Raw genomic sequence first — 15,013 nt, 5'->3', positions numbered from 1 at the left:
GAAACTCCTTGACCTATACAAAGAACTAATTGAAAAAAGAAAAAGCAATCACAATGAAGTTAAAAGCAGTATTTTATTTCTAAATATGCTACAAATCAAAATGGCAAAACAAAACATCTCTTTCACCAGTTTTTTTTGTATTTTTTTAACCCCTGAGCACCACAATCCAGCAGTCCCACTACGCACTGGATTCATCCAAAAGGTAAATAAAAGAAATATTATATATAAAGCTTTATACACAGCGAATAAACTATTATAGTATCTAAATTCTACCAGCATAAAATACAGTAAGTAAACCACATGTTATTTAAGTAAATCCATAAGTGAAAGTTTTTTTTTTTTTTCTTCTTCTTTATTTTACTAAAGCCAATGCTGATTCATCTCTCTTCTGTATTTGGTTATATTCTTTTACAAAGTGAGCTTAGTTCCTGTTTCTAAGGATCTTTGGTTGTAAGAATGATAGTGATTGCATGTTCTTGTTTCACAGTCAGCAAACTGTTTCACTGTCCAACAATTAGCAACATTTTCAATTGTATTTGCCTTAATAGTGTAGGAAGGGGTGAGGAAATGACAGTCATGAGAAACTGTGCCAGTGCTGTCTTCAAAACAAATAACTCTGATATGTCTATCACAAGCAAAAGGAAACTTTATTGTAAGAGTAAAAATAAAAAATAAAGAGATGTGCGCATCATTTGTGCCCTATGTACTTTTGCACATAAATAGTTGTGCTGAGTCTGTCCTTCAGTAAAATGCATCTTCACAAACAATTATGGATAGTTGGATATTGTGATGTTGTGTAAATTTTGCTACGATAAGGATGGATTAACATATTTTACATTCATGAGAAACATGTATACATTTTTGCAGTCTTAAACTTAATAGGATGCCAACAACAAATCCTGGGATGAAGGAATAGCTCATCCATTGGTGGAGTTGCTCATGAACATTTACGCATGATTAACATGCAAGGTTTGAGATGTGCTAAAACTTAATCAGGATAAGGACCCTTTCCTATTCATCCACAATGTTTCATAGAGAAAGAACGGCTTGTTAATCTATCAACTGTTACACAAGGCAAATTCTGACACACAGACTTAGCCCTGGAGCAAGACCTGAAGGACCTGAATTGAATGTTTTTTGTTTGTCTAATATTAGGCCAAGTGTAGGTAAAAGACCCCTTATGATATTAAAAGATACTCTTTGAGAAAGGGGACACATGTAGCCAGACTGTCTTTCCTTGGGGGAGTGAGCAGTGATGTCACTGTGCTCAGTGATGTCACTGGTGCTTTCTAGCACCAAGCTTCATAGAAAGTCACATATACAACAGAAAATTACCACATCATGACTCTCAGAAAAAGCCCACATAATGACCTGATTTATGAAGAACACATTTCAAGTAAACACTGGAATTAACGAATACAACCACCTTCGATACCAGCACTGACACCTGACATTTTCAATTATTTCCAGTTTGGTGCTTGTCCTCTATTGCGATTTGTGTGATTTAAAAGTTGGACCAAACTTTTGTTACATTTAGTTACATGTGTCATAGCAACAGTAGAATGCCTGCATCGGTGTATATTGTGAATAAATCATGACAAAAAAAAAACAAGCTGTGTTGCTTCACACCTTAAATGGTCCACCTACTTTGCTTCAATACATTTTTTTTGTTTTGTTTTTGTGTTCAAGCAAATACATGTGTATTGACTGTGAAGGCTACACTTAAAAACTGGCAATTAAGTATGTGGTTGTGTGTTGGCACAGTCTATAACGAATGAGGTAGATGTGTGTTCATAAAATATTCCCTTCTTTGGTATAACTATACAAAATATGAAAAAAAATCCAGTGAATTGTTGAAACACATTGATTTTCAAGTGGCTTTACAATAAAATAATATAAATGAAATATATGAGGTATATTTTGTATTTATATTCTATTATGTATATATACAGTTAGATTTTTGAGGTATCTGTCTGTGATAGAAACAACTCCTTAAATGGATTCAAATAAAGTGGTGTAGATGAATGCAAGTTTGAAGCCTGAGGTCAAACATAAAAACAAAATAAATACAATTTGAAATTATGTTTTTAAAGACTTAATAAAAAGATATATATTTAAAAACTGTTTCCCGTTTCCCTTCATAATAGAGAATGTATCTTAAATCTTTATTAAACAACCCAGAGAATTTGAGAGCAAGAGAAAAAAAGAATGAGAGAAAGAGAGGGTTTAACTTTAGACACGAGTGCATTACGAAAAGAGAGAGAAAAGAACTGGATAGTAATGATATAAAGCCACTGTGTGATTGGAGGGTTGTTAAGCACTCTGACCCTGGTCTCTGGCTGCATGGGCCATCTCAACTCAACACGTGGTGAACTGCTCATCATTCCTACCACCGTCAGATTGGCATTGTTTTGCAAAAGACTTCTCCCACCTCATACCAGTTGATACCGGTCTGGATTTGTGCTTCTAGCTGATTGTAAAAAAACTTCCCTAAACTTCACTGGTTATTATTGATTGATCCTGGTATGGGTTTTGGATGCGGATGGAAATGTGTTGAAAAACTTTTGTTAAAAAAAGCCATGCAATCTATAGAGCATATCTACCCCTTTTGAGTATAGGTTTTGCAAAAAGCTTTGACAATAACCATTAGTTGAGCATGTTGTAGTCTTGCTATTTAGTACAACCAATAAATGAGAAAGGCATTTAAATTAAACAACCACTCACTTATCTTAAATATCAGTGCCACTCCTGCCTCAGTATCTTGTTCCACAGTTTCAAACATTGTATCCATAGCAACTTAGATATTGTGTTTAAACCTACATCTTCAATAGATAACATCATCATGGTGATATCTTCTCTATATAAGAAAAAACTACAATTCCTTGATTCTGTGGTATATGCTTTGTATGAAATATTAATGAGATATTACTCTAGTTTGATCATTTTGTATTATCGCTCTCTTTTTACGCTATGCGCTTCTCTTAAGATCAACATATAAGCTTCTTCTTTGGTATAAGCTCAAAGCAGCAACATTTACTGATTTGGAAAATAACACAGGTATTAATCAGAGGTCTGTAATATCGAGTGGCAAGACATACTCCCAAAGCCAAGGGGTAACATACCCAGTAGATCAACCAGTTCCTGTTTAGCTTGAGGTCAAAGGGCAAGCTGGCTGGTTGTCTGTAGGCATCGCAGCAGAGAGAGTCAGCGTCCTCTTGCCTCGGTGCCAATGTCCCGCTGTTTTTGGTGCCCGAGGTGTCACTGCATCGACGAGTCACTCCACGTTCAATGAAACTGCTCCAAATCGAGCAGCTGGTCTGAAGAAACCGAATAACAGCGATTTCATTCGCATACACACACAAAGGTGAAAGGTCCTCTACATACACCATTATTCAGAGCTCGGATGAGGCGCAGAGTACAAACGAGATAGTTTATTTCTTTCTACAGATTTTTTTTCTTCCCTATAAATAAAAACATTGTTTTCCTATAAATTCTTTCGATTTGGAATAAGGGAGCTTGTGAAAAGGAAGGGAGGGACAGGGTAAAAAACCAGCTTCGAAAACAAAAAAGTCTCTCTCAAAATATCTCAGACTGCTTGTTGTCTTGGGGAAGGATGGGGAGGGGGGGCTGGGCGGATGGGGGAGGAGGCTGGGGGGGCTCAGGGAGAGGAGTTTCCAAGTCCATGGATCGAGGATGAGGAGGAGGTTGAGGATGCAGAGGAGCAGGGCGGTTGGATCTGTGAGGGCAATCCTGGACTGGTCTTTTCCTGAGAGCTGGTGTGGTTGCCTTGGTGACCGCCTGGCATTCCTGGAATGGTTGGTCTCCGAGCAAACAGGACACCTGGATAATCAAAAACAAATCAAAACTACGTTGAAATAAAAAAACGTGTATTATTTTTATAAAAACACATGCATATCCACTCGGAGGCGTATGTCAGTACATGATGGGGACTGAACATATAGATAGGTAAAATAACAGTCGACTAAAGATTCTGTCCGAAATCAACCCAAACTCTTTCAATCGGTTTCCTCTCGGTCACATTCCAAGTCTACAGGGGCCTCCTCAAGATTACATTCAGCCTAATTAAAGTAGACGTTAAGTGGGGGGAAAGATCAACTGGATCAAGCTTCACCTCACTGAACACCGGCTTTAGAGAAAAAGCTCTCGACTAAATATGATAGCCACTTCAGGTCCAATGGAAGTTTCCAGCAGGCTTATGGCATGACATGTATTGCCTATCTTTAGGTAATTACCGCTCCTCCGCTCGAAGGCACAAGCGGTGGTTCTTGGGGCTAAACTGGGAGGCCTTCCATCCCAGGCACGTAAGACAATAAGCCCCATCGACCTCAAATCCACAGGCCCCATTTTAAGATATTTAACTTTTTTAACACTATTGGACTGCCACTTCATTACAATGGATTTTATAGCAAAGACATCAAATTGCGTGGAGGACTAGGCACGGGGTGCTGCTATAACTTATTGAATTTCCTGCCTGCAATTACATCAGCAAACGGGTGCTCTATTTACCTGTGTAGACAACTCCATTTATTTCTATTGACATGTTGATGCTGCTAATGCCGTTGGTAGACAGGTTCAATGCGGTCTCTTGTCTATCATCTGTCAGGAGGGGAAGCAAAGAGCGAGAAAGAAAAACTCAATATGAGCATTTAAAAAAGGAACACAAGAAGCAAGAACTAGGGCTCCGAAGCAGTATTGGCGATATCTCAAAGAGTGACAGGATAAGAAGCAGTTTATTAAAGAGTTCTGAGGGAGCAAGAAATGTCAAAAGATGCTGCAGCTATTTGTATATGTTGGTCGTAGGTCAAAGCAGTATCGTGACACATTAAACAAGTGCTCAAAAACTTTGATGCTATCAATATGATATAAAATGTGGAGAAAATACATGAAAACACACTTTCTCTCTCACACACAAGCACAGCCAGAAATACCCACAATTATTTCAGTTTTAAGTTATGATATCAGTATTCATCGACAAAGACTTGGTAAATGGTAGATATATCCAGATAAACATTTCTTTAAATCTACGTGTCCTCAAACATCTCATGGACATCTGCAGACACTTTCTGGTCACTTCCAAATCATAGTGTTTTCAATGTAATCTTTAAATTGTAGTGTCCATGGTGAGTGGAATTAAGATTGTTACTCATTGTGCCATCAAAAGTGAGGTGCAAAGCCCACTATTATTGCTATTACGAGAGAGGCGGTCATGCGAAAAGAAATGTTATCACACATGAGCAAATAGGCCTCTCCTTCTTACTGTGAGCCTCAATCATTAAGTAATGACTTATTGCTTGTCCAACACCAACCTTTCTAGAGCCATCACAATGAGGATAGACACAAGGCAGTTTTACTGATAACATGTCATGGAACTGTATTTCTTCATAGTGTCAGTGGAGTTTATGGCAAATTGCAGATCTTATAATGAGTCATTGGTGTATTAGTGGTATTTCATAAATATATCCAACCCCACCATCTTATGAAATAGCATAACTTAACTTGGTTATACCAGCCAAACTGAGCTAAACTTCATACAATGTAAGTGGCTGTTTAGGAAAAGTAAACATACTGAAGTTTGAACAGTTGTTGACATACGAGACAGGAAGCCCTGTATAGAGTTTCCGAAAAAAGTATTGCTTGTAGAATATATATATATATATATATATAGCTTTTTCCATTTACTTTTTGTTGCATAAAGCAACATTATTTGAAACTTTTATTTTGGTAAAGGTTGAGATTAAACAGTACGAACTGAGTGTCTGTGTGTGAGAACTTCAGAAAATCAGTGTCATTGATTGGCCAATCAACAACCAACTAAGAGAACCAGGAAGGGCTTAAGTACTTTATCTGACCATTGAACATCCCTTCTCATTAAAAATATCTGCTGTAGCAACCATGTTAACTTCTAGCATAACTGGGTAAAAGTGCATCCCATTAACACAGGGGCTTGGGTTAGAATTCTGCTCCCCTCTCTCTCCCTGCATTCCGGTCTCTACAATTGGCCTATCAAAAAATAAAGCAAAAAAACAGGGGCAGAACTCAAACAACAAAATGAATATGCGACCGCCTTTCTCATAATAGCAATGAAAGCGGGGTTTGCACCTCACTTTAGATGGTCCAATGGCTTCAGATCTTGGATAAATTACTTCCACTCTCCCACAATGCCTCTGGCTTCACCCTCTTGAAAAGGATCCAACGGGTTGGGTGCTTAAACCCACCCCAACAACCCTTTCCTCACCTCTGTTGTTGAGCTTGATGTTCATGGGCAGCTGAGTGGCCATCGCCAGCAGGTTCTGCTGCAGCGCGTTCTGCATCAGCCTCTGCTGCTCCTCCGCCATCCTCATCATCTTCTTCTCTGGTGGCTCTCCGCTCTCCAGCTTCTCCCTGAGCTGCTCCAGGGCAGCTGCCTGGACGGCCGCCTGCGCCGCTACGGCCTGGGCCGCGGCGTGGTGCCCTCCCAGGGACAGGGGAAGCCGGCTGGCCAGGCAGCCCCCCATCATGGGCTCCTCTGCAGGACGGAGCGGAGAGGACAGAGGTCAGATTTCGTATCGTCGTTGTGCGACGTGGCCTATTAGTAATGCGCGCGTAATGTTTGGTTCCTTCCTGGTTGAACTGATTGGTTGATGGTCCTAGACAGGAAAATCTATAAAGTTCAAGTTACCGTAGTTTTTTCTACAGCTAGTCCTTGACAGATAATTCCTGTGTCAGTTTAATACTTGAGTATCGTCCAGGAAATTGACCCTAATCAGAACTCAACTGTGTGAAGCAGGAGCTGTGGAATACTGATTAATCTTGTGATTGTACATCGTGTTGTGTTTGTGTTCCACATGAAAAAACAGTCTGCTGTTTTGTATTTTCCCTTTCCTTTATTCCTTGTGGGTCCATTATTAAAAAAACTATTATGCCTCGCTCCACATTCCACTCACTGATCTGAGGTGGACATTGGCAGTGCTGGTACGAGGAAGTCCTGCCAGACGCTTCCTCTTTGGAGTGAAGAGCATACCACCCATCGCTTACATAAACATAAACATGGCACAGGGGCTGTTGCTATATACTTTCAGACAGGAGAATACTTTTCCTTCTGCTGGTTTGTGAGCAGACAAGTATAGAAATAAGAGTCAAAGCTGCACAGATTGCATACCCATTCAGAGGGCTGGTGGTTTGGACACTTGAATAACCAAAAGCTTTTCATGATCAAATATTTCTGTGCAGCGACTGAGTCAAACCTTGAGAACTTGACAAGATGTGGAGTTTTGGGGGTTGATATCTAGTACAAACTTTGTTAAAACATGTTAACAATTGAGCTGCACAAGTCAGCCCATTTGAAAGTGTTAATTTAACACCAGGAGTGTATATTTTACTCATTGAGTGTTTATATAAGACCAATCTCATGAGATGGACCTATATAAACCCTCCTGGTGTTAAATTAACATTTTGTCTCACTGTGATGAGGATCTGACCATGCCTAGCGAAAAGCATGAGAGACTACGCTGGGGTTGTGTGCTTATGATATCCTTAGATGAGCCTTCTCATCACACCAGTGACTTGTCAGCCTGGTTGGTGGTCAATTCTGGTAAATATCCAGGTAGGTCCCCTTTTCTACCCACTCAGCCGTAGCAGGCTGATGGATCCCCATAACTCGCCCCCTCACCTTTCTTGATGACCGGGGACTGGGAGAGGTGGCCGCCGTTGGCCAGGTGGGCCATCTGCATCTTGGGAGAGGAGAGGAGGGAGGGGGTACCCACGGGGGAGTAGTTAAAGATGGCCGATCCGTAGCTCTGCCGGCGGCCCTCCCTCCGGTTGCTGTCGATGGCTGCCTGGAGCTCCCCAGGGGAGCTCAGTCCCCTCTTTTCACATTCGTATGGGTAGAGGTACTTCATATACCTGGGGGGTGAGAGGGGCCACACGGTTTGCCTGTAGCCTGTTGTCTTGGCTGTAGTCATGTGCAAAGATTTAAGCAAGTCCATTAAATAAACGGATGTGTGATTTCAAAACCACTCAGCATATTTGTATGATATTGTGTTTGTGACTGGATGTTTTGATGCTGGGTGGAAGTGCTGACCAGGCGACAACATCTGCTTAATAAAGGAGAACTGTCACAAGCACCCACTGTTAAGTAGGGCCAGAATGATTTCATTGCTTTCAATAACAGTCTTTTATATCATGCACAAACAAGCTTACCGTTGTGGTACAGGTTAAATCCTTTAACTACCACGCCTATAATTATCCTGCCACATACTGGTGTGATCAGTACTATAGGATTCACATGCATCTATCTTGGAAGAAAATGAAAGGTTATTTAGTCTATTAAATGTCTAGGCAAGTCCAGCTATGCTGATCTGATAGACGTAAATATACTGTATAGTCTGCCATAACATGGGCTCTGTCATACACTAACCAGAAAATGCTTCACAGGCAAAAACAACAACAACTCCATCTCAGTTGTTCAATGTTCATAAACAATATTTTAGTTTTGTACTTTTTTGTACAAAATATATCTTACTGTCCCTCCTCTGTTCATTCACATGCCTTACACTTGTGGCTCCAACAAGCCATGATGTTTTTCAATTATTATTATTATTTTTTTTCCATGCTTTACTGGAAGGTTTGTAAGTGAAGTGGAACAGGAAAGGCAGGGAGAGAGAGATGCAGCAAAGGGCCAAGGCCAGAATTGAACCTAGGTTGCTGTGGTAAGGCCTCAGCCTACATGGTACGCACACTTATCCAGTGAGCTAACAGGGCACCCATGATCCGAGTAAATTTAGTTACCAGACGGCCGCAGGTCTTTAATCATCTTCTGCCTTTCGTACTCACTGTGTTCGGAGAGTGAAAGCTGCACTGGTGATAGAGGTAGGGAGGTTGAGACCTTTGGTGATCTCGCGCCATATTTTCTTATTGATGACCTCCACTAAGCCTCCTTTTTCGGTGACAAGCTTGTAGAGTGTGTAGAGATCCAACACCTGCTTGGCCATGATAGGAATCCGATTCACTGGAGTCCCTGCAGATAGAGAAACACAATATCCACAATCAATGGCATTAACTTTAGACCTCATCGACAGGGCTTCTCAGGGTTCTTATGGGGCTGGTTTATCTGAGACATGTCAGAGGCCTGACAGTTTGTTAAGAGGGAGTATTACTTTAGAAAAACTCTCGCAACTCCTTTTTGTTTTATTGGTCCGCACTGACAAATCAAATCCACATTTCTGTCTATGGTCTCTAACGTCTTGACATCATGGGTAAAAGATTGTAGCATATTATATAACTTAACCTTCACAAACATGTGATATGTTTTTTAACATTTATTTTTGAGGACGCCATCAAGACCAAGAAAAGTAAAAGACGCATTTAAAATACTTCTAGAACTCAATGGCAAATGAAGAGGTGATCTCATTTAAGTTGTATTCTTTTCAGCCTGGTTTTAGCCTTAATTAGCAGAATGAAGGGGACTAGATAATCATTTGTACTTGCAATTTAATTTAAAGCCATAAAGTGTGAAAGCCAACCCTGTGTAGGGATTCTGGAGAGGCTGACCCTGACATAATTAACCTGCATTTTGCTGATAGAGTTCCACTGTGCACATCGGATTTACCATAATAGCAATCAATAGCTGCAGAAATATATTGCAAACAACAGCAAAGGGAGGGGTTGGGTGGGTCTGAAGTAACCTCCGACATGGTAAAAACTCATAAATTAAGACAGGTAATTATGGCTTCATTTTGCTGCAGTAGCATGTAAACGGGTAGACACTATTAAAACAAAAGATTGATCTTCCCTCTGCTTGAGGACAATGACGGCTTTTTTTAAATCTCAAGCAGCGCCACCCAGAAGAAACACATTACTATCTACAACTTCCTACTAAACTGTCTATATATCACAGCGGCACAACGGCACATTGTGGTCTTAGGAATGGGGGGATCTCAGAAAGGTTAATGGACATATTTAGAAAGCAGTCAAATGAAGATTGAAATCATTGATACCCTCTCTCCTAAAACAGTCAGTCTGGAGTTTCTTAGCGCTTTGTAGCCTTCAGATCAGTCAGGTCAGATGCACTTATAAGAATGTGACAGAGACCTACAGAATGAAAAACAAAAGACAAAGAAGCTCCTGTCCCCCCCCTCATTGTCACAGCACCGGGTTATAATGCAGAATACGGAGATTGATCTATAAAACAATTATTTCTGGGAATGTACAAAAGCTAACCAAACGAACACTGGAGCAATAAATAACAGACTTGGGCCCAAAGCCTTTGTCTGGCAGAATCTGAACCGAGACAAGCCTCTTAAAACTTGATTTATGCGCTTTCGATACTGGGGGTGATGTATATGTGTCCCTGATTCTGTGAAAGAGATATACAGAATAAAAGAGAAGGCCGACGAGGACAGCCTTTTGTTAGCAGAAACAATCTGATCAGGCCATGGATCATTATGACAATGAGCAATGGTGGACTGCAGGAGAGACACCCTGTACTGAGTCTAACACCAGTCTTCTGGTTAATCGCTCACTTGCTGAAAAAATGGGGGGCTTAATTGAAGCTGTGAGGGGAATCGGGCCTGGTAGCCGAGTAATCATCTTCGTGCTTGGCTTCATCGCTGATGTGTTCACTTCGCACCTACATCCGATAATGGGATGGGAATTACTCCTCCTCTTTGGCTTGCTCTTTTAACCCATGAAATGAACGATTTAAAGCAGCGACTTGGGGAAAAACAAATGTTTACCTACTAATGCTACTAATATGTACCTAAAGAGGCTAGTAGCGAACTTAGTTTGAATTACCACTATTGTGCTAAAGATTTTATAGAAAGGATTTACACTATCCTTCAGGCACATGTGTACCTTGCGACGACAGCTAGGATCAAACATGAAAGGGAACTAGCTTTAAAACCGAAACATTGGTTCAGACAAAAACATCTTTCCTGATTTGACTGATATCAGAAGTTGAAATACAGAGCAAGCAACAGTATGTTGAAGTAACATGCTTTTGTTGACTTTTTTCACACAAAAATACATATTATACTTATTATTTAGGTGTCCCTTATTCCCCAAGGCTAATAAACAACAAGGGAAAATATACAAAGAAACTCAAATCTAAAAGACCATCAGTGTGTGTATTATAAGAGGCATAACTATAATAAATCTCCGTCATTCAAGTACTATAAGAGCAGAGCTACACTGCCCACTATCTTTTGTTAACAATACACCTTGGTCTTGCCTCAAACAAGATTATTTAAAGGAGGAAAGGAAACAGTAGGAATGCCAGTCTTCTCTGGATGTTTAGTGTTGCAGAAATCGAATACGTTGTCATTCTTTCAGGAAAGCAGCTTCTTTGTATTCCAGGTAATTACATCAGGAGACAAAAGTTGACTTATTTGCAAGAAAGTGCTGATGGTAGTTCTGAGGCAATAATCAATTAATACCCAGAGCCTTAAGGAAACAATAAATCAAACGGGATATTTATCAGTACACAAAAGAGGCTGACACTCATTGTGTGGCCTTGGTGTGATGAGAAGGCGATCAGAGCACGTCCGTCATTCTCCAGCTGCTCCGGAGGTTCAGAAACAAGGCTGTTTTTCTCTGGCTAAAGGATGAATACTTATATTTGTCAGAGACAACCCTATCTAGTTTCAGTGTATTACAAGAGATTTATAATATGATCTGTACTTAGCAAAGGTCGAACGTGGGGTTCATTTATGAAGAGCCATGTTGTAGTTGTTCTCTTACAGGACAGGGATGATAAACATCAGCTGAATTATTCTTGCCAGAAATCCTTTCTGCTTTGACAAACCCTCAATAAAGCACCATTAAAAGACGTTTATTAATGCACACGGTTATATTGCCGGTACACCAATATTAGCTTGGATTTTGAGCTTCGACTGGCAAGATGATCAACTATGCTTTTTTAATTTATTTTTTATGAAAGGGGATCCCACCTCTTCTGTTCTCAGAGGAGCCTGTGAGCTGTGGCTGTCGCTTGGCAGATCATGATTAACGATGGTAGGACCAGAGCACAACCCACAGGTCACCACCCTGGGATCCAAACCCAACCCTTGTGGGCCGAGACCCAGATTCACTAACTAGACCCAGCAGGGGCCAGATATCAAGAACCAATCACAGGAATTTATTTTTATATATATTTATCTAAACATATTTTGGTCCTATTTTGATCACACTAGGAGATGGGAAATGTTTTCCAAAGAAGTCAAAAGATGTTTTGAGGCCTAGTCATGAATGACTATTGTGGCTGAATGTGAAATGCCATGTGTTACAGTCTGCTTTGATGGTTGACAGCTTCTTGTTCATTTGGACTTTGAGTGATACTAACTCATTAAATCAAGATTTTATGACATGATTACAGTGGTGAAAATCAAATATAAAATTATATGTTCAGATATACTGCACCGTAACACATATGGGATCTAAAAACTTTTGAATTTCATTTTTTTATAATGGCGCATTAAGAGTTTATGTAAAATACACCAGATCAACAATTGTTACATTTTTTTTCTGCGGTCTGAAATACAATGTAGACTCAATGGAACAGGGACTTTCAAGATTCAGTTATTTAAACTAGCACCTAATGGTGTGTGATGAAGGTTAATGTAATATTTCAGACTGCTGGGTAGGTCAAAAAATCTCTGTGATTATAGGTTAAATACTGCTGTCAAATGGTAGTTATTTTCTAACAGGCCATTTGGACATCACAAATGAATATGATTTAGTTTATTATAGGCTTCCCTGCATGTCTGGAAATGACCTGTGCTGCAGTGAATCAATGACCACATACAATGGACTGAATCCATAGCGAGACATGCAGCTGCTTACATGATAATGTGTGGATGTCACCTCACTTGTCTGTTCTCATGTGTGGGTCCCTGTGTGCGAGGGAGGCTGGAGATGTTCAGAACACCGTAACTCTATACTGACACTCCAAAGTTCCCACGTAAATAGCCCATGAACCCCCCCCCCCCCCCCTCTTTAGTGTCTGTTTCATTTACATACATCAGGCTCTTGGTGATAAATGAAAACATCAAACACAAATGGAAACATTAATAGACGTCAAGTATGATTCAAAAAATATTAGTCCATTAAAATAATTTGTATTAAATTAAAATCACTTAAGTTTCCTCAAACATCTGTTCTCACCCCAAAAATGTAACACATAATTTTCTCTACCAAATTATTGATGTCCATGTGCCATGATTAATTCAAACTAAAAACTGAGAAATTGAATCTTTTCAACAGTATCAACTTTCAGCATCCTGACCAACACGGTCTGATTGTTTATAACAATTTAGCAATAAATATTCCCACCCGAGGCTATTCTGTCAAACAATAACACAGGCTTAGGGAAGCTTATTTTGTGATGGAAGGAGGCGTCGATGTCTGTCCTTGGGAACTTAGTACTGCATCCCTCAGGGGGAATCAACAAAGGGGAAACAGACAGAGTGTGTGTCTGTGTGTGTGAGAGTGTGTGTGTCTGTGAGAGAGAGAGTGTGTGTCTGTGTGTGTGAGAGTGTGTGTGTCTGTGAGAGAGAGAGTGTGTGTCTGTGTGTGTGAGAGTGTTGCATGGTGTTGGCTATAGTATATGTTTCTTTGACCCTTTATCTTCATTCTTGCTGTCTGTCTACGGCCAGTAAGTTAGAGGCTGTAACTCAACAGTTAGACTCGCGTGAAAGAGGGTTATTTTCATCCTGTTTAAGAGGAGATTATTAGACATCAGCTGCAAGGAAGCAATAACTACATAAACTACTGTTTGGTAGGGGGGACATTTTTATCTTGTTACCCAAGTGAAAGGGACTCTAAAGCACTGTGAAATAGCCTACTATGTAGATAATTGACCAGAATATTTCTAATACATTCCTCATTTGGTTCATTTCTGTGTTTTCTGGTATGACTATCTATGACAGGAAATAGCTCACTACCTGAGACCAGTCAGCAGTTGAAAATATACTTCCAAAAGTCAAAGAGTGTTAAACAGACAGTATCTCAGAATGTAAGGTCAATTTAAATTTAAATTATCCACACTGCTCTTTACATGAGATTTAGGACAACTTGTGACAGCAACTCATCAGGAAAGTCTAAATATACCGTATCCAAATATCCCCCCACCGCAACACACACATAGCATATCTTTTAATTTCACCTCTAAATGTTTTTTTGGGGGTTGCGGGTTCAGATTCCACTGTAACCCACACTGGGTTAAGAGTTATAAATAAAATGGTGGCCAGTATCATTGATCAATGACCTTTCATCTGCCAGCTTACGACTGAATTTAGACCACACTAAACATGACCCAACGGTCAGTCAAATTTAGACCACCGGCATAACTGCAGCTGGACACTTCACAACCTTTGCTTAATCTGTATCCATCCGCCCACGGTTTGCGAATGGAGAAAGCATAGAGGCTGACTGTGTTTTGCACAGTTCAGACTCAAACAGGTTCCCAGTTAATGGACACAAACCTGTTACTTGAGTGGGTGGTAGGAGGGCCACTGCCCAGTGTGTGTAAATCCTTCCTGTCATGTATCAACCTACAGTTTAATACTATTTCAACCCTGGTTGCTAACCATTTCACCTTGTTGCCGTGGTCAGGCTGAGTGAAACGGACTGAGGGGCTGTTGAGATGGAGACAGGATGGCTGAACCTGACACACAACTCGCTGTTCAGAATGTGAGAGTACGTTGTGAGCGGACATGCTAACGGACGCGCTAACGTCCCTCCAGGGCGGACGACGCAACATCAGGGACACGATCAGACCAGTTCCATCACCTGTCACTGTCCCTTACCGTATCCCTGGGGTCAGCTGTAATATGAATCAGGGGAATCATCGCTCCCCCCACTACAGATGACCTCTTTGTACAGTCCTGATCCTGTTCATGGACCCACATGTGAAGGAGATGGTTCAAATAGGGGATCTGCAGCTGTCATCTTTGGGCACAAAAGGCTTAATTCATGTGGATGGGAGTGGGTGTCTGACAGGGAGTTGTGTTCAGCTCTG

The 15,013-nt window shown here is 40.5% G+C and overlaps 1 protein-coding gene and 1 long non-coding RNA gene across 3 annotated transcripts in view; one reads left to right on the top strand and one right to left on the bottom strand.

Moving 5' to 3' along the window:
* LOC134012062 (uncharacterized) overlaps positions 1 to 15,013 on the top strand; it is a 57,180-nt gene that overhangs the window by 10,614 nt on the left and 31,553 nt on the right. The window lies entirely within an intron of this gene.
* arid3c (AT rich interactive domain 3C (BRIGHT-like)) overlaps positions 55 to 15,013 on the bottom strand; it is a 59,207-nt gene continuing 44,248 nt past the window's right edge. For both annotated transcript variants that reach the window (XM_062451685.1, XM_062451686.1), the window contains 5 exons: positions 8,833 to 9,016; positions 7,670 to 7,902; positions 6,257 to 6,526; positions 4,528 to 4,617; positions 55 to 3,840 (listed from right to left, as the gene is read on the bottom strand). In XM_062451685.1, the coding sequence (XP_062307669.1) occupies positions 3,659 to 3,840; positions 4,528 to 4,617; positions 6,257 to 6,526; positions 7,670 to 7,902; positions 8,833 to 9,016 (959 nt within the window). In that variant the 3' untranslated portion in view covers positions 55 to 3,658. The remainder of the gene's footprint in view (positions 3,841 to 4,527; positions 4,618 to 6,256; positions 6,527 to 7,669; positions 7,903 to 8,832; positions 9,017 to 15,013) is intronic.

The sequence above is a fragment of the Osmerus eperlanus genome, chromosome 25 (genome assembly GCF_963692335.1).
Source record: "Osmerus eperlanus chromosome 25, fOsmEpe2.1, whole genome shotgun sequence".
In the NCBI taxonomy this organism is placed as follows: Eukaryota; Metazoa; Chordata; class Actinopteri; order Osmeriformes; family Osmeridae; genus Osmerus; species Osmerus eperlanus.
This window is presented reverse-complemented; position numbering and strand designations above follow the sequence as displayed.